We start from the raw sequence: 21,373 nt of genomic DNA on the forward strand, positions 1-21,373 counted from the left end.
CACAATACTTAGGAAACATCTGTAATAGCTGATATTATAAAACATTTCTATTGTTATTGGTCAACCTTGTCTATGTATCTTCATTTCCAACTATTTTTTGAGGATTTTGGGTTACACTTTATTTCGATAGTCCACTTTAGACATTCTACTAACTAGAAGTAACTTTTCAACTACATTGAAAATGATGCTGATGGTGGTTGAGGAGATTCCCCCCTTCTATGTTAAGCGCTATATAAATGTAACGAATTATTATTATTATTACAGGTCAACTAACTCTCATTAGAGTATTAGTAGGCTGTAGTAGACTCTCAGTAGACTGTTAGGTTAGGGTTCAGGTTAGGAGAACAAGTTGACTAGTAGTTGCCAAGTTACTTATAGTCAGTAGAATGTCTGTTTGGGGACCAACAAAATAAAGCAATAGCAGATATTAAGCAGACAGTCTACTAATACTCAAATGACAGTAAGTTGACATGTAGCTGCAAAGTTACTCATAGTTAGTAGAATGTCTAAAGTAGACTATCGAAATAAAGTGTTACCGGATTTTGCATTACTTTTCGCCATCATCTACAGTAGCACTAACTACTAGGGATGGCTCTAGATTATTGGTTCTTGCAGAAACTCAAAGGTGTTTGTGCGACAAACAAGAAAAACCTCATTGGCTCTTGAAGAAACTCAAAGGTGTTGCAGACACTCAAAGGTGTTTGCGCGACAAGAACAAAATTCATTGGTTCTTGTGGGAAACTAACTAGGTATGTATGGACTCTATATTATGGACACGATCTAACAATTTTTGGGTAAAAAAAACCATCAGTAGTCTGACAATGTTTTTTTTTTTTAAGGATGAACTTAAGTTATGAAGAATATTTAAAAATGTGTCTGCTAAGAATCATGTACGGCAACCAGCGGGCAGATACATGGGGTAGAAAAGAAATGAAACAGGAAATGATATAGAGGACCCCAACAGACCCTCATGACTGTGAGTCAAGGTCAATAAGTCTCCTAAAATAGATAGGTAGATCGAGAGAGAGATGTGAGAAATGTAGAGATAGATAAGATAGTATTTTATGAATGAAAGTTTATGTAAAAATTATTTTTACACTGAAAACTATATTTAAAAACTTTTAAAGTCAGAATTAGTGACTGGTAACATCCTTTACCACAATACTATAGAAAATGTTATAATCAGACAGGGGGGGTTAAGTGTTAACAGAGCCAGACAGGGCAAGAAGCTGCATTGGACAGTGCAAACAAATGCTCCCAGAGAACATTGCGTATGTTGACTGGAAGCCAAAAGAAGATGAGGAGGGTGGAAAAACATCCAAATGTTCGTCTTAAACACACACACACACCACCTTTGGATCTGGCATCAGACTGCAACACGTAGGAGCTGATGACTGATGACTTCAGAAATGGAGAAAGATGTGTCTCAAAGTGCTGACGATGGCTAAAAGCCCCAATCCAGAAGCATGTGATCCCGCTATTCAAACGGAGGAGCAGGAAAGCTCACAGCAAGGGGAGGTGGTCCCCAGAGGACGAAGTGATATCCTGCACATACACACCACAGCAACGTCACCACCGCTGCAGATTTACAGCGCTAAAGGCACAGCGATCACTGCAGCTAAACGAAAACTAATCGCTAACGTCAATTTGCGCAACTGTTGGAGCACTTGTTGTACTCCGCCAAAGTATTAAGAAACTAAGACGTACCACTGCCAAAGGTCTAATGTGCTCAGCATTTCAGACCCAAATCTGGTTTAACTTGAACGCAAGTTACTTGCTTATGATAGAAATCCCCCGTTAGCACAAAAATAACAACAACCGGAATCAATGAGCGTAAACATTACTTACAGCAGTTAGATCACCTCAGAAGAACCAGAAACATAGCTCTCCTCAGTCATTTGTGTTCTCCAAAACCAGGGTCCCGCAGACCCGTGTGCATCCCGGCAAAGCTCCAGCCCTCATACTGATCCTGCCTGATCACACCAAGATCCCCGATTCAATCGGCACGAGGCGGGGGAGGGAGGAAGATAGTGCAGAGAGAGGGGGAAGGGAGGGAGAGAGAGGTACAAACAAAAAGAGAGAGTCCCAACCCTGCCCCGATGTAGCAGTGGACAGTGGTGAACAGCAAGTTACTGTTCAATCACTTCGGAAAAAAGAGATGAGGCGCATCCACCGACCCGCATAGATTTGCTGGCGCTTAAAAAAAAGTACTCCGAGCACTTCCAGTAAAAGTTGCATCACTCCACTCGAATCGTCTTTTATTCTCGCCCGAGCTCTTGCTTTACTTCACACCAAACGTGCGCTGCTGTAAATCCCCGTGGCTTGGCAACATTCAAGGGAGTAAGTGTGTGTACTGAGCTGCAGCAGTGCTTCGCTGTAGAACTGCTCTGCTCAGTAGGAGCACAGACCCATCTGCAGTAGAAAGTGCTGTATCGGTCTTAACCCTTTCAGTGCCGCTGGCAGGACAACGCTCCAAAACTAGTACGCCACCGGCTGTGAAGCCCGCAGGTAAATGCCAATGCTGAAGCGGAGGACAGAAATGCAACGCTGGACGTCTTCATTATACAATCGGTTCCTCTCACACTACTAAGCCGTAAATACACTTTTGAGGTAGTTTTAAGAAACATGACATTAGTGATTTGGCTATCCAATGAAAGTGCATCACAATCAAAACAAAGGAATTTCACAGTGTGCAGAGCTACCTGGTGTGGATTTATAAGGTAGAGTGTGTCAATCTGGTGCCTATTTCACAAATTTAAGTATTTTCAAATCCCATTGCCTTCCACTGTATTAGGCTACAAAAAAAATGGATTAACTATCCCTTTAACAAATCAACAAGTTTGGCATCAGTACAAAAACTGTTTTATATTATGTAACAGTCAAGTTAAAAGTAGGGCTGTCACATTTGAGAAAAATAAAATTCGAACGGATATCAAATATCAAGCTATGTATTCGAAACGATTCCATGTACACCTGGTCACATAGGCCTAAATGTGTTTTTGCAAAACGGAAATAAATCCGATCTTCAATTCCCGCGCTATATGCAGATTTAATGGCTTTAATGTCACCGAAAGCAACAGATATGAGCTGCATTTTATTGACCATCAGTTAACATTTCAAAATCAATTATAAGAGAGAGCGGCAGCCCTGGTAAGATAATTTAGTTTAGTTAATGAAGATTATTATTATTGTGTGTTAAAGCGTCTGCGACTTACTTTCACTTTGATTTGCGATAGTTTGCACGTTGGCTTGACGCTTGATGAATAGATCATCTACGGTGACGCGTGTTGCAGCGCGCCGTCATATCTGACTATAACATACAGCCTGTTACACACTTTCAAAATAACACGCTTAAAAAACAAAACAAAAAAAAACGGTCTAATCATAGACTGTAAAAAATGCGCACTTTAAAAACCGGATCGTTTATTTGTAGTTCGATTACGGATATTTCACGTCATGTTCGAATGCATATTCGAATATCGAATAAAAAGTGACAGCCCTAGTTAAAAGCATAAGACTCAAAACTGTAATACTTTAGATAAGAATGCCTTAGTGGCACCTAAGCTTCCTCCGTTTAACTCGAAACCCACTGTGTAAATGCCAGACTCAATCCTCCCTAAAATGTTAAACATGCAGTCTGCATGTGTAGCTCCTTCGACAGGCTGTCAGGCTGGAATGCACAGCCAGAAGTTACGGCAGATTCCACGCACGTTTTCCTTTCCTCACTCCTTCACACTCTTTAGCACAGCTAAAACATGGGATTACTTTGCTATCAACAGAGGCAGCAGAAAAAAATAGTGCGCTGACCAGAGTTCATATATAAACGGTCGTCTAGACCGGTCATGCTGACAATGCCACATACCAAACATATTTACTGCTCTTTAAATTCAGTATGAGTTGTTGATAGAGGTGACCAGTTAATAAACGGGTCTTTCTGCAGAATAAGTGCCATTTGAAGCCCAACCAACTAGTTTTGTTCTTGTAGGATATAGCCTAGGTTGTGTCAGCATTTCACAAAACATAAGCATTCTTATGTCCTAAAAATTTGTGTTACTTATAAAAAAAATATTTGCACATTTGATTAAATTTGCATTTGCTTCCACAGTGATGTTTGAGGCGGACTGCGGTCAGGGAAGAATGCATCTTCCTCAGTTCAGTAACAGGACTAGACAGCCTGGCGAACATAAGCAGAGTTTGTGACAGCATTCGGCAGCATTGTGACATACGTCTACACTAGAATAGCAGATATGCTGAAAAATGACTACACTAACAATATACACTGATCTGAGAAGATGCTTTTAAATAACTGCAGATAGCAGACCATTAAAAAAAAAGACTTACTAATGTCTGGCATTGTTCGGTTAATTTTCAAGGCTGAAATGCAGTCATTTCAATAGGAATCCACACGATTGGAAATTTAGCTGAAAGGAAATATTTTCGCAGATTTCGTAGCGATTTCAAAAGTTGGTCACGTGGTTTCGCCGCACTGACCAGCACAAAGCTGCTTGGTTTGAAAGTGACCAGTGTTGGGGAAAGCATTACACCAATATTTGCATTACAATATTTTGTTACTCCCTAAAAAAAGTAACTAATTGTGTTACTAAATTACTTTTTATGGAAAGAAGTGTTACAATACTATAGTGTTACGTTTTTTTCATCTGGGCTGGGCTTCCTTGTTTGTTTTTTAATTTAACAAAACAAAGTTATATTTTTGGCAAGTGTTAAAGGCCTTTCACACCAAAAAGTCAAATTAATTATCCTCAGGCTGAAGGAAATGCAAATTCACGGCCACAGCTCAAACAAACCTTTCAGCTGTGCTGCCATTATGGATCGCACAAGAATAGGACGCAGGAGAAGAAACTTTCTTCAGCAACAAACAAATAATTATTAAAAAGACAAATGTGGTTTATTTAAAGTCATTTCTGCTTTTTAGTATGCTTAAATTGGATCATTGAAGGTCAGCAGCAAAGACATTGGTTAATAAAGTTAGATTAAACACAAAGTATATTTGTGTAATTCTTCATTTAACTATTGCATGTCTGTGTAATATTCAGTGCATTTCACTTTTTTTTTATTCATTTTGAGGAATACTGAATCTGTTTTGTGCAAGTGAGATGAGTAGATGCCCGCTCAAATTGGGAAAACAAAGTAACTTGCGTTACTAATTTAAGTAACTCCGATATTTTCTTCTAAATTTAAGTTTCTTTACTAGTTACTTGAAAAAACTAATCTCATTACATAGCTCGCGTTACTTGTAATGCATTACCCGCAACAATGAAAGTGACTTCTGTGTGAGCTGAGCTTCATACATCGCATAGATAAATATAACAGAACAAAGTCTTACAGTGTTCATGTATAGAAATGTAATAATCAAATGTAAAATAACACTGTCTGCATAGTCTTCACAATATTCTTCTTGGTTAAAGCGACAATAGTGATGTATCCAGATGTTGGATTAACATTAATGACACAGACAGTAGCAGGTTTATTAGGCTGCCGTCACTTTTGCATGTATGCGTTCGTTCAACCACAAATAGAGCAAGAGAAAGGAATTCGGTGTTCGCATGATGTCTTGTAGGGCTGTCACTTTTTATTCGATATTCGAATATGCATTCGAACATGACGTGAAATATCCATAATCGAACTACAAATAAACTATCCGGTTTTTAAAGTGTCGTGTAGCGCAGTTTTTACAGTCTATGATTAGACCGTTTGTTTTTTATTTTAAAAAGCGTGTTATTTTGAAAGTGTGTAACAGGCTGTATGTTATAGTCAGATATGACGGCGCGCTGCAACACGCGTCACCGTAGATGATCTATTCATCAAGCGTCAAGCCAACGTGCAAACTATCGCAAATCAAAGTGAAAGTAAGTCGCAGACACTTTAACACACAATAATAATAATCTTCATTAAAAGTAAAGAAACGAAATTATCTTACCAGGGCTGCCGCTCTCTCTTATAATTGATTTTGAAATGTTAACTGATGATCAATAAAATGCAGCTCATATCTGTTGCTTTCGGTGACATTAAATCCATTAAATCTGCATATAGCGCGGGAATTGTAGATCGGATTTATATCCGTTTTGCAAAAACACATTTAGGCCTATGTGACCAGGTGTACATGGAATCGTTTTGATTAAAAAAGATAGCTATCCGATCTGAGAAAACATAAATATATTCGAATACATAGCTAGGTATTTTATATCCGTTCGAATTTGATTTTTCTCAAAAGTGACAGCCCTAATGTCTTGTCTTCTTGCATTCGAATGGTTCAAAATCGCATGAATGTTTAAACTGACAGGACCTAAAACACGTGCAAATTATGAACTTTCACTCTTTGATGGGAAACTTTGCAATTAATCAAAGGCACATGCATTTCAAACTGTGGTGTCTACGATCCCTAATACTTAAAAGTCAGCGAGAACCGGAAGTTGCAAACGACTTTTCTCCAGTGTTGTGACGTATTTCCAAGTTTAACGTAATATTGAACAGATGGCAGGGTTTTACTTCAGCGCTCCTCCTCTCCATCTCTCGCTCATAGCAGAGTAACGGTCTGAGGGAGTGATTAAGCGTTTTCAACCCAAGCCGTCAAACTGATGTCATCAGAAAAGGAACGCCATTCCAGACCGGAAGTAACTTTTCAGACTTTTATTAAAGATTAGCACGGCAAACTTTTTTTTTCTTTGTATTAACTTGCATGGATTCATTGTTCACCACAAGACTAGTAATATGCGCTAACAAAGTAAATGGGGTCAATTTTGATTTCGACTTTACCATCACATAGGCTACCCTGCGATGTGACTGACGCAGATGCGCACTTCGCAATAGCGATGCTAAAACAATATATTGTGCAGCCCTACTTTGTGTGATTGGCCACTTACTGCATTAAAAAAGTAACTGAAAAATCTAGGTTTTGTTGTATATTCGTAAAAGCTGACTTTTAATTTAAAGATAAACACCGCTAAAACTTAGCAACACGAAAATTACATTTTGGAAACGACATAGCTAGATTTATTTATATTTTTAAAACAGGAAAAGATTAAGGACAATCGGGCCTGGCTCAGTATAAAACTGATTTTCAGCAGGTTCCTGCTCTGTAGAACATAAAAACCACATACACAACAAAGCTCACACACTAGAGACAACAACAGACACACAAAACCAAGATATTGGGCAACAGGAGAGGCTATAGAGCCATCTCAATGGTCACAGATATACCTGTCCATTAAATGGCGAGCAAATGTTATTTTAAATAGATGAACAGCAAAAAGGTGCAGTGCAAGCTTACTAGCTTAAAGAAATGCGCTTTTAATTAGGTGGAATAAGATAGATCACAATATAACATCGTACGATTCTGATCAGCCATTAAGCAAAGGTTAGGATCCGATCTTTGCCGTTCGATGGCCATCTTGGTAACATCCCTAAGCAGCCGTTTTCTCAAGAGAGGAACGAATCCAAACGATCCAAATTCTGACAATCTGGAAACTAAGGTTACTTTGGTATGAACTGATCCCAACATGTAAGGCCACATCTTCTACATCCATTGAAGGACTTTTTTGGGGACGAAAAAAAAAGGAAAAAACGTGACAGTAGTGAAGCGACTCCACTGTAACGAAAAGGCTATAAATAGCTCAAGGCTGCTGACTCTACAGTATTATAAAGAGCCCATAGGTAATGATTAGGGCTACGATTTCAGCGGGAGCGACGGGACACATATGGATGGATGGATGCTGTAGTTCATTTCCATTCAATGACCTCCTCTAGTGACATTCACATAGGTTAGAGAAAACGTGAATGTGGATTTCTATATTCTACGTACGTAAAAATAAAATATGTACTCAACGTATTATTCAAACCAAGGCAAAATTATTCAAACCAAGCCCAAAAATGACAAACAGAAAGAAAGCTGTGAGAAGCATGCAAGGACAAAAGGAACAATGTTTAAATGATGGTAAAGGATGTTGCTATAGTAGCCGTGATTTCTCAAGGACATTATTTATAAGCTGTAAATGACAGAATTGACATTTTTGTGTGAACTCTCGCTTTAAGACTGATGCACCTGAAGTGTGCCGGATCTCATGTAGGGGACGTTATCTGTTATTTTAGGATCTCAGCTGGTATCAGAGGGGAGGACGGGGAATCTTTGATGATGGCCAGACCACCGGCAACGTCACACGTCAGGGATCACTCACTTCCTGTCATTCCACTGTGCCACGGCTAACTTTAGACCGCTCTCTTAATGGAGTCATATGCCTTGACTCGCAGGCGACAAAGACAGCAGCAGATCTTCACAAATTCACAAACTGTTAAACAACAAAGATGCCAGAGGCCACAAATTACACAACCGCAAATCAATGGATTCTTTTTTTTTTTTTTTATTGTCTTTATACATTTTTATTCTATTTTATAACTATTTTATTCCACAGATGCATCAATATTGAAATACTAGTCAATACCAAATTTATAATAATAGATGACAACTGATAAATGGACGATGAAATTAACTTGTTAAATAAAAAAGCAAACTAAACTAAATAAAACTAAAATAATGGTTTGTATGTTAAATTTAAAATAGGGAGAAACAAATTAAATAACTTTAAGCAGAAAATAAGTATGCACACTTAGACAGATAATAATAAATAATCTAAAAAAAATCTTAGTAAACTGGCAAGCTTTAAGTTGTTAACATTAGGTATCATGAATTAACAATGACATTTTTTTTGCAGAATTTTAGCTATCTGCCAAAAACCAATATACATATACATAAATGAATATAATATATAAAAAATAAATATATAGGCTAAATTGAACACATAAGTATATTTATATACTTTCCTACTATATTCAACTCTCTTTTTGGATTCAAAAGTTATTCAGTTCTTGGTAAATAACTAGATATTAGAAATTAAATTTAATTAAATTACATAAAGACATAACATTCAGTTCACTTTCTATAGCAGGTACTAAAACTTTATGAAGCAACTGATCCTATAGAAATGATTTAAATATTAACTCTTTCCCTGTCATTGACGTGTAATTTTCCGTCTTTTTGTGTTTTCACTGTTATACGGTAGGGGGCGCTATTACGCATCTTCTGAAAGATCACTCAATCTGTTGATTAAACAAGCGATAAAAGCATTGCTTATGTTGTACTCTTCGAAAAAACACTTGCTATTGTTCAAAATGTTGCTTTTTCTACATTGATAAAAAAAAGAAAAAAAATGAAGCTGTAATAAAACCGTTTAAAAGCAGAGGGTCTGTTCTTTTCTTTTTATATAGACCCATTCCATGTTTAGATATCAATACAACTAAATATTCTGGTGGCCATGAAAGTTTTGTGTAAATAATAATAATACAAAATGCTGACACTGGCTGGCAACTTTTCGGGAAAAGAGTTCAGATTTACAGCATCATTCATTGCATCGGTTATCAGTAATAATGTGGAAATGGTTGTAAAGTAAAAATATCCAACATCAGTGCAGCCCATTAAAATTTATCAGCGGACACTCAGAAGGAAACAAATCCTTTCACCGTATCAATAATCAGAGCTATTAGATGAGACTGTGACTCTAAATCCAGCCTACTGCACCAGAGTGCATGCTGGGAGTTATCAGAGGCCTCCACGGAGCCCAGAGAGGGCCGGGAATGCTCTGATAACAGTTGTCCCGGACAAACACACACCTTCTCCCATGGTGAACAAAAGCAGGAGGGTCGGCTCCAGTGAGATATGGATATCAGGCTCTCATCTCATGAAATCAATGCGGAAGACTAACACAAGGACACTCGAGCGATCACAGTCGTGCTTTGAACCGACAGACCGACTCATGCACACAGCCTGTAATGAAGAGCATGCAATTAAAACATGTCGTACATGCACATCTTTCGGACCGTTTACAGCTGAAATGCTATTTTAATGAATCCCAAAGAGTGAAAAAAATGGCCTAATTGTGCGCTTCTACTCGAGCCGTATAAATAGGCGCATCTCGGGACGCTGCATCTAAAAATTGACAGAAATTAAAGTGGCCAAACGAAAACAAGCCTGTTCATCTGTAAGCAGCCGAGTCGATGAACGTAAGCTTTCCAGAGACTAATAAGTGTCTGAACGCTTTCCGTCAACTTGTAACGCATACAGGGGTTGATTTGCACCAACGTTAAAATTCTCTCCAATACTGATGAGGAGACGATTACTTTAATGCAATGGCTGACAACCTATACATGTCTGACAATACAAGTCTATACTCATTTCTCCAAATAAAACTAAATAAAAGCACTACAAAATGAAAATCAATCATTTTAAATGCTACAAGTCCATTTGGGCATTACAACATTATAATGTACAGTATGAAAAATCAATATTCATTTTGAGATTACATTCAACGGCTTATTACATTTTTAAAGATGAGTGGAAACTTTATGAGTGTAACTTTAAGTGAGTGCAGAAATTGAAAATTCTTGGTCAATTTGCATTAAGCATCACAAACTTTTGCAGAATTTATTCATCTAGGTTAATTTATACATTTATAAATATACTAGGTCATTGTTAACTCATTGTGTACATAATACATGAATGTTATTTTACATTCATGTGAATTTGTACAAAAACGTATACCTCTTTTGCTCACCAAGGCTGCATTTTTTAATTTTAAATACAGTATAAAAAAACAGTACCGTAATATGTGAATAATATTAATATATTGAATAATAACTTAAAATAACTGTTTTCTATTTGAATATATCTTAAAATGTAATTTATTCCTGTGATCAAAGCTGAATTTTCAGCATCATTACTCCAGTCTTCAGTGTCACATGATTTGGTGTTCAGGAAACATTTCTACCATTCTGCATTTGAATATTTACCTAGATAAATAAATATATTTTTTTCATTGTTAGTTCATGATACCTAATGAATTAACTAATGTCAATGTACAGAACTTTATTGATAAGGGTTACCAAAAATCTCTTAAAACATGCAGTTTTGCATATATGACCTTTATGAAAACTTCAAGAGATTATTGGAAGAAAAGTATGTGGAAAATTAATAGATAAACACCAAATAACTATTAAACGTTTCTCAGTCACCAACAATTAAAGGTTGTGTAGGTAAGAATTGTCTAAAGAACTTTTTTTCAAATTGGCTTAAACTGTCTTTATATACCAATACATAATTAAAATGTAAGTACTTTGAAAAAGAGAGTATAAAAATTGAGTGACTATAGTGTATTTAATCTTCAAAAAACACAGCTCATTAATTCCATTCGGGACGAAACAAGTGATTGGCTTGCGCGACTGTCACTCTCCGTCGCCATGACTACCGCGCTATTATTGGAATTAATGAGCTGTGTTTATTGAAGATTAAATACACTAGAGTCACTCAGTTTTTTATACTCTCTATTTCAGAGTACTTGCATTTTAATTATGTATTGGTATATAAAGACAGTTTAAACAAATTTGAATAAAAGTTTTTTTAGACAATTCTGACCTACCCTACCTTTAAGAGTGAATGTTTGAGCCAAAGAAATCTAAACAAAATTAACACTTTAGTTTAGGGTCCTAACTATGAACCAGTTGGTTATAATGCTTATTGTTACTAAGATATTGGCTGATATTAAAGCACATATTAATATTAATGCCTTGTTCTTCAAGACCATATTCTACATCCCTTAACCCTGACCCAATACCTAAACTTAATTACCTTATTAACTATTAATAAGCCGTTATTAGGAGTTTATTAAGGCAAAAGTCATAGTTAATAGTGCGAATTGGACCCTAAATTAAAGTGTGACCCTAAAAAGAAACCAGATGGCCTCGGCCCGTATCACTACATCCACACAACTTGTTTTGCCGAAACCAGTTTGACAGCTCGCTGGAACGGAACAATGGTCACGATCAGGTATGTCAGGTATCCTTGTGTCTGTGTGTGTTTCCCTGTTTGCATTACAGCATCTGGCTCACGTCCAGGTGATACCGTGGTGAGAAATACTACACCAGACAGCAGGAAAACAAGACCTCATTAACCCCGGTGTCACGGCTGACCTTTGAACCCTCATCCCGCCACTATAAAGGAGAGGATGCCACAGTTATACAAACATACAAATTACTACGGAACACACCCTCCCTTACGTAATCCGAATACACTAAACGTTGCATTGCGCTTAAGCAAAATGACATGCGTCATCTTTCCTTTTGTTACGCAAGTTAGTTTCAGGATGAGAGAGAAACACAGGCCGTTTCTGACTGTCGCCTCTCGGCATACAGGATGAATTTGAAATCCCACCCTTTGATGTTTGGGATCATTTTTGCTTCAGGACTCTACACTTAAATATTAATTTTAGTGACTTATCTTTTTGAAACCATCCACCAAAATTATTCGTTCAGATTCATTCGCAGGCAAGTAGCCCAAGTTGTTCAGATACTCCAGTTAATTCTTTCAGTTTGCATATGAACAAGACGCTTCATTCGTTCAGTTCATTTTTGAATTCACCAATTATATGATTCATTATTATTTGATCAATCGATTCGTTCACAAGCTATAAGCTTCTTCGTTCGTTCAGTTCATTCATGAACGAGATGCTTCGCTCGCTCATTTTGTCCAAGACCGAGACGTCTTGTTGAATTTATTTAAGAACAAGATGTATTGATTCGTTCAGTTCATTCAAAGAGATGCCTCATTCGCTTAGTTTGTTCACAAACAAGCTGCTACATTTGTTTAGTTTGTCCAAGAACAAGACACTTTGTTCGTTCTCTTCATTCGTGAGCAAGATGTACGTATTTATTCTGGGTGTTCACAAAAAAAAAAAAATGCTTAGTTAATTTGGTTGTTTCACAAGTGAGATTATTAGTCCATTTAATTAATCTACAAACAAGATGTGTCAGTTCATTCAAGAATGAGATGCCTCATTAGTTTAGTTCATTTACAAACAAGCTGCTTCATTTGTTCAGTTCATTCATAAACAAGATGTACCAATTAATTTAGTTTGTTCACCAACAAAATTAATTGATTTGGTCGTTTCACAAATGAGATGCTTTGTTCAATCGATTCGTTCACAAACTATATGGCCTTATTTGCTCACAAACACGACGTCCCAGTTCGTTCAAGAATCATTGCTCAGTTTGTCCATGAACGATGATTTGTTTGATACGGCAGTCTGTTCAGTCGTTTCAAAAACTAAATGGTTTGTTCACAGTTCAATCACAAACAAAATCCTTCATTCATTCAAATGCTTGGTTCAATTCAAGCTGTTTTTATTCACAAACTTCAGGAATGAGGTGAGTAAAATGCTCAAACTTTGCAGAGTTTGATTGAATCTAGACGACTGGATCTAGATAAAAGGCTTCGGCACTTCAAGCTTACGGCCAAAGAGCTGAAGGCATAGAGATCAGTCGACTGAGACTGCAGCCAGAATCATCAACCACGGGCGCAAAAAATGACAGGATTTCCCCCCACTACTGTTAACATGCTTTCAAAAGCACACCGCACAGCTTCCTTCACGTTTAACGCTAAACAAAACAACTGAGTGATTCCGATAGTACGGGTACATCAGAGACTGAAGCGATGCCAAGTGCTCCACGCAGTCACGCATGAGTCGCTTCTTTCAAATACACTCAGTCGCAATATAAACTCAGTTTAGCAAAATCAGTTGAAGTCTCTACGTTCTGACAGCGCTATTTTAAATGTGGCGTCTCAGCACATCTATTTCTGGCTGGAGTGAAAATGTTGTGATGTCGTGCTCGAGAGAAAGTGCCGTGTTTAATTCTCTACGCTCGGCAATACCCTCCGTCATGTACAGCGAGGATGCACTGATTTCTCTGTCTTCTGTAACAAGGTTTTCCTGGCTCAAAACAAGGCGGAGGTGTTAAAACCCTGATCATGTATTTTACATTTTAAAGTAAAATTTTGTACATTTTAAAGATAAATTCATTAATTTGGTGCACTTTGAGTCCCCCGAATCCACTGTTAAAAATAAATAATCTCACCAATCTAAACAGTGGTGTAATGAAACATTGACAATTTAAGTTTGAAGGGAGTAAAGCTAAAAAAAATTTAAAAAGTACAAATTTAATTTCCTTAAAGGTAGGGTAGGTAGGATTTATATAAAAACTTTTTACCAAATTTGATTAAACTTTCTATATATATCAATGCATAATTAAAATGTAAGTACTCTGATAAAAAGAGTATAAAAATCGAGTGACTCTAGACCGTTTAATCTTCATTAAACACAGCTCATTATTTCCATTCGGGACGAATCACAGGATTGGCTTGCGCGACTGTCACTCGACGTCGCCATGACTACCGCCGTTATTACTGGCTCTGCCCACGTGCGCGCAGTCGCGCATCCGTTTTTAGGTGGGAGTGAATGGAATTAATGAGCTGTGTTTAATGAAGATTAAACGGTCTAGAGTCACTCGATTTTTATACTCTTTTTATCAGAGTACTTACATTTTAATTATGCATTGGTATATAAAGACAGTTTAAACAAATTTGAATAAAAGTTTTTTTTAGACAATTCTGACCTACCCTACCTTTAATAGCCTAAAAATTAAAAAAATACACCAACCGCCCGAACCTATGATATTCTCTGATTTAGATATCTGCATCTGATCATCACATTACAAGTGTTATACGTGATGATAATATGGTAACATATCACACTGAAGTAAGCTGCTTTAAAAATAACATTTATTTAAAATATAAGTTCTTCTTTTGGCAAAATTATAGGGCTGTAACGATTAATCGCGATTAATCGAAATCCAAAATAAAAGTTTGTGTTTACATAATATATGTGTGTGTATTGTGTATAATTATTTTGTATATATAAATATATACACATGCATGTATATATTTGAGAAATATTTGCATTTATATACTGCATATATATTTTTATATGATTTATATTATATATAAATAGAACTATTTTATATATAAATAACACATTTTTATTAAATATATACATGCATGTGTGTGTATTTATATACAAAATAATTATACACAATACACACACATATATTATGTAAACACAAACTTTTATTTTGGATTTCGATTAATCGCGATTAATCGTTACAGCCCTACAAAATTACATTTCCTTAATAGCCTAAACAGAGGCTTTACTCCCTTCAAACTTAAATTGTCAATGTTTCATTACACCACTGTTGGAAAACACTTATCAGAATAAGTTTTTTACCTTTATAAAGGGCATTTATAAAGGGCAAAACTATACGGTTTGAAAATGGACACAGGCCGGGAACCCGCAACTTAAAGGTTGTATCAGCGATTGTGGGTGACGTCAGCTCTGTTTGTTTTTGAAGCGAGATCCCAAACAAACCAAGTTAGCTCGCCCCTCCCTCCCGTTCCGTGCATCATGAAAAAAAAACGATCATACACTTCATAGACTTGCAGCCTACATGTTACTCTAATGCTGTGAGATTTTGTGTTTGTTTTATCTTAAACATAAAATAACCTGATCCTGTTTGATCAAGGCATGAGACTGTTCTGACTTTTTCAATAATCGATTTTTCATCTTGCATCAAAATCCTGTCATATTCATTGTATGCATTTGATATGGTTGGGTTCTGTTTTAATGTACCCAAGTGTACCTAAAATAATAAGAGTTTAATATACTGGCTCTTAATTTCTTTTTATTAATTAACCACTCGTAAACTTATGTTCACTGTTCTTTTTTATAAATATAGGTTTAGTGTTAAATCTATATTCATTGAGTCGAATCGAGAATCGAAATTGAATCGAATTGAGAGCTTGCGAACTGAAATCGAATCGGAAACTCTGAATCGATACTCATCCCTAATTATAATACTTAGGGGAGATTTAAACACCTGGGGCAAGGGGGCGTGGCCCATGGGAATATCACTCATGGGCGGCACCCCTCCCCCTGGGGAAATGGGCCTGCCACCACAGCTGGAAAAAATCATAGAGGAAACACTGCACTGTTTATTTTGGTTTTGAGTGGTTGGTGAAACCAATTGTTTTTGTGTGCATATCTCAGAGGCTTGGCTGCCTACAGAGACGTTTTTTTTGACAGCTTGCTTATGGGGCGGGCAGCTAGCGGATCGTTAGGAAAGATTAGATGAATGTGATAATTTATGTTTTGGGCTGAAATCGCTGATACAACCTTTAACCGTGACTGTCTGTCCGAGATCTGTCGAGAGCCGGAGGCGGCCGCCTCGCAAATCTCTATGCAGGAAAAACCCTGCGTAACTAAAAACACTCAATTGGAAACAGTGAACAGCGTTTTCATTGGTAACAGCAGTTTCATCTAGTGTGAACATATTTTAAAGACTTATACCTTATTGTATAACTTAAGACACACGATCAACATACTGTACAATCAAGTCATTTTATTTGAAACAAGTGGAATGTTTATTTTAATGGCGTCCCAGGATCACGTCGCGGGATTATATGTTTGTTCGGAGCATTTTGTTTTGTAAACGAGGCCCAGTGTAAACGAGAGTTGGCAAAGAAACTTTAGTAGAAAGATGAAGTAGTCAACAGTATTGGATCTGATCTGACAGCAGATGCATCACAAACCGTAAGTCAGTTATTTCATGCTTTGTCGGCAAATGTCGGTTTTATATTGATAATGATTTCCAAACACTTACTCGTGTGTGTGTGTGTGTGTGCACGCAAATTTTTATTTATTAACGTTATAAGAGAACCTCAAGGAACATAATAAAACAACAAAATCCATTAAAATGAACACGACGCACTGCATAACCAAAGCTGAAGTAGTTTTAATTCACACACAGTCTTAAATGGAAAATTCATGCTGCGAGATGCTGATTATTTGTAATTAAGTGCAGAAGGAATGCAAGAATGTCTCCCATGGGTGGCATTTTCATCTTAACATCTCTATTCTGCCTAAAAGACTTATTATTTATTCATCAAACACTGCTTTCAACTCAACATTTACAACTAGCATTGTAATACTAAACGGCAATGCAGTGCTAGTGATATCCTGCTCAAGACTTTTACATGTTCACTATGATAAAAAAAAAAAAAAACTGCCCTGTATGCCTCACGTGAACCGCATTCTTACACGCAGAAGTACTGGGTCAGTGTCTAACCCACAAGCACAAAATAATCCCTTGATCCACGAGAGAAAATACAGGGCCAAGATTCACAGAATAGCAGGTCACCTGACACAGAAGAGACCCAACGAGAGAGAGAGAGAGAGAGAGAGAGAGCGAGAGAGAGAGAGCGAGAGAGAGAGAGCGAGAGAGAGAGAGAGAGCGAGAGAGAGAGAGAGAGAGAGAGAGAGAGAGAGAGAGAGAGAGAGAGAGAGAGAGAGAGAGAGAGAGAGAGATCTGGCCTGTATCTTTGTCCTTGATCCCCTCAATCTCATGTATCAAATGCATAACAATTATACAGGACAACGAGGACACACACACTCGAGCTAAACACCACATACACACCAGAAACACTCGACAACCTAATGAGAAAACACATTTTCTCAATTAATTGACTATTTAATCATTTGTGAATTTGAGATTATCTGCATTGACCTATTCTGGATAAATTGAGAATCACTTTTTTTTTTTTTGAGATCACAATTCTCTCCAAGTCTGAATAAACAACTAAACAAAATAACCTGTAATTTACTAGAGGTTCTGACAAAATGTTAATTGCTGCAGTCTTATATTCATATTTAATTCATTTGAATTATTTTAATTGAAAGAATGATTCAATGACTCACTCATAAATGATTCAATGACTCACTAATCAGCATTTTAAAACAAATCTCTTGAATGAATGATTCAATGACAAATACATTTTTGAAGTCACTTGCCGCCATCTACAGGTGTAACGATGTAATTGATTCAATCTTTGTTTAAAGCGTCAAGTTACTTTCAAAAGATGATTTCCTCTATTTTGATCGCTACCGTAGACATAAGTGTGTTTATATCCGAACTATACACTTTTATCCCAGTATACTTATGTAATAATATCGTGTGTACGACTTATTTGCTATTGTCAAAGCTGAAGTGTGTAATTTGTGTTTTAGCCAATGGCATGAGTTTGGGGCGGGACTATATGTTTGTTGACCAATGGTAGACAGGGGGAGTGTTCGGGAAACTTTGTTAGGGAGTCATTTCTGTCTGTATCCTCGGCTAAGTCCTGGATTTGCCCACCGCCGCTGTGAAGGACGGCTCTCGCATTCTTTTACAAGATTAAACAAACGACTGAAGGGATCTGGGGGGAGAAATCACCATGCCAACTCCCGAAACTCACACTGTAGCTAAAGCACTTACGATACAAACCCCAACAAACAAACAAACAGCTTAAACGGGAGTTAAATTGCACACTATGAGCTTTCGAGAACCTTCCCAAAAAAATTAAGCAAAATCACTAATAAAGAGGTACTAAAATGTACCATGGCATTACCATGCGTTTTGGACACACACACACGAAGAAAAAAAATAATAATAATAATAATAATACATTTTATATATATATTAGGGCTGTCAAAAGATTAATCGTGATTAATCGCATCCAAAATAAAAGTTTGTGTTTACATAATATATGTGTGTGTACTGTGTATAATTATTATGTATAAATACACACACATTCATGTATATATTTAAGAAATAATTGCATTTATATACTGTATATACATTTATATAATTTACATTATATATAAATATTTTATATATAAATATAACCAATTTTTCTTAATGATTGTGTGTTTTTTTATATATATAAATAATTATACACAGTACACACACATATATTATATAAACATAAACTTTTATTTTGGATGCGATTAATCACGATTAGGCTAATCTTTTGACAGCCCTAATATATATATATATAAAAAAAAAAATTCTTCGTGTGTGTGAAAAGATATTACCTAGTTTTTTTTTTTCTATACCAATCAATTTGATGTGGCTATTACACAGTACTAAAGCCAAAATAAATTAAATATGGAAAAAAAAAAATTGTAGTAATACTAATAATTTATTATTAATTTAAAAACATTTTAAACTTGGAAAAAAGCAATGCTAGTAAGTATTACAAATAATTTGTATATATTTATTCTAAATTAATTCATTAATAATAATACAAATTTAATTGCCAAAATAAATTAAAATAATATGGAAAAAAAATTGTAAATAAATATTATTATAGTAATAATATAGTATTGTAGGCTAGTTGATTAAATATTGATCAAAAGAAGTACTTTTTTTCTCTCTGACAAAGTACTTATTTGTTAGCCTGGCTAACGCCAGACCCAATTCTCGTTGAGACTTGGGTCTGGGAACCACATGTGCATTTTCTCGTATTTGAGGCGTGGTTTACGAATGCGCCGGCGCCGTTTATTGGGTGCTAAGAATGTCTATCAAATGCGCATGTACGCTCATAGCCAATCGTTTCCATTATACCAGATGACGTATGTAGAGAAATGGTTTAACGCCAAACGCTGCTCTTTTTTCTAAATAAAATTGCGATCTAAACTACTTAGAACAATATCTAAGGCTGCATCAAAAGGTAGCTTCGCGTCTGCTGCCATGTTGACTCCATAGATATAAACAAACTGCTTAGTTGTGTCGCAAAGATGTCGTCATCGTCTTGCTGCTCCCTCCCCGTTCTGTGATTGGTTCCCTAAACGAGGCGAAAATCAAGTCCATGGTTTCCAGACTGCCTTTCAGCGAGAATAAAATCGCGCTGCGCAAAGGCAGTCTGGGGAAACCCAGGCTACTTATTTGTATGGGAACCCAAGTGATTTTATTATGATGACCCAAACCCAAAACTTTTAAGCCACCCAAGTAAAAACTACAGGAAAGATGGCATTGGGAAAATAAACAGCCAAAAGAACTGTATACATTAAACAAGGATTAAATTGGCTTTAATTATAATAATGACGGAAGGGAGTGGATTTATTTTCCTCAAAACTGATTATTATCGAAGACACACACAGGGCCAGAGTAAAGTCGTCTAGCGTTCAGCCAGAGCTACCTCGAGCGAGTCAGTGTCCACGCTTCTGCCTGCCAAACTGCATTACCCTAACAAGTCTACATCTAAAGCTTCATTTCAGTTGTAACGTGGGGCCGGAGAGACTATGGCCAGTGTTTTTACCAAGAAAGAACAGAGCGAGGCACAAACAAAATCCTCCATTCAGGCTAGACGGAAAATCATGTTGTGGTTCTGCCTTTGATCTCATGAAGAGATTAGACCAACAGGATTACAGGGTAGACTTGACCAGTGAAACTACCAGGTGGGGTTGCCAAGTCTGCACAACAAAATCAGTCGAATTGCTCATTAAAAAAAAAAAAAAAAATTGAAATGATCACGTTCTGGTGGAGGTGACGCTTAAACCCGCGAACTAAACAAATAACCCGCAGCATCAGAATAAAAGTTGCATAATTCTGCGTGAAAACCGCAGACTTGGCAACACTGCAACCGGCCCAAAGTCACAGACCATGAGAGGGATAAGTATTACTAAACATTGCAAACTAAAGCACAATCCCTTTGCCCCGCATCTGTTTTGTCCACAAATAAGTGCTGTTATTAACCAACAAAACAAGTCTTACAACCACAGTCAAAAATTAACACTCGCCATGCACCAATGTGCATAAACATCGCCTTTGGCAAAGGAATAAATGGACAACTTTTTTTTTAGGTACTGCAATATAAGTCAATTTAATTCAAACACAAGAACGATATTCTGATTCTCGCTTAAAAGGAATAAAATGAAAATAATAATGAAAATAAAATAAAAATTCAAAATTAAAATTCTGTCATTATTTAGGCTACTCAAGTTGTTCCAAACCTGTATGAATTTCTATCTTCTGCTGAACACAAAAGAAGATATTTTGAAGTAACCATGTCAGGGTCCATCAACTATTTGGTTACCGACATTCTTCAAAATATATTTTGTGTTCAGCAGAAGATAGAAATTCATACAGGTTTGAAACAACAGAATTTGAAAAAAAAAAATTAAGTGAACTATTAACTTTAAGTGAGCAAAAAGAAAATCAAACAAAATATAGGCTACAAAACAAGAGCTCAGTGCCTTTAATGAAGCTAAAAATGACTTTAAAGTCTGTGGGAAATTAATGATTTTTAGTTATTTACAGATTTTGAGATTTGGGGAAAACAGCTACATTTTCTATTTAAGTTCAGACAACAAAAATGTATTTAAATGTAATCATGCCAAATACAGTTTTAGGGATAATATGACACATTTCAGGCCTGATAGTATATGAATATTATGGACCAATAGTATTACGAAGGTGTTTAGCAGCCGTATCTTACTTTTCCCGGAGAGTTCACTTTTGGCAAGTTGCTTAAAACTCCCAAAAATAACTTCTAAAGTACTTAGTTTTGGCCTGATTTTGTTCAAAATGATATCACATCAGTTTG

At 36.5% G+C, this 21,373-nt stretch overlaps 1 protein-coding gene across 15 annotated transcripts in view; it reads right to left on the reverse strand.

Moving 5' to 3' along the window:
• Positions 1–21,373, reverse strand: part of tjp1b (tight junction protein 1b) — a 132,375-nt gene that overhangs the window by 46,811 nt on the left and 64,191 nt on the right. Inside the window, exon 1 of one of the 15 annotated variants that reach the window (XM_079603812.1) lies at positions 8,060–8,118. The exons of the other annotated variants lie outside the window; for them this stretch is intronic. Coding sequence (XP_079459938.1) covers positions 8,060–8,080 — 21 coding nt within the window. The 5' untranslated portion in view covers positions 8,081–8,118. Of the gene's footprint in view, positions 1–8,059; positions 8,119–21,373 lie in introns of those variants that run through there. 15 annotated transcript variants of the gene reach the window in all.

This window comes from Phoxinus phoxinus (assembly GCF_949152265.1).
Source record: "Phoxinus phoxinus genome assembly, chromosome: 25".
Lineage (NCBI taxonomy): Eukaryota > Metazoa > Chordata > Actinopteri > Cypriniformes > Leuciscidae > Phoxinus > Phoxinus phoxinus.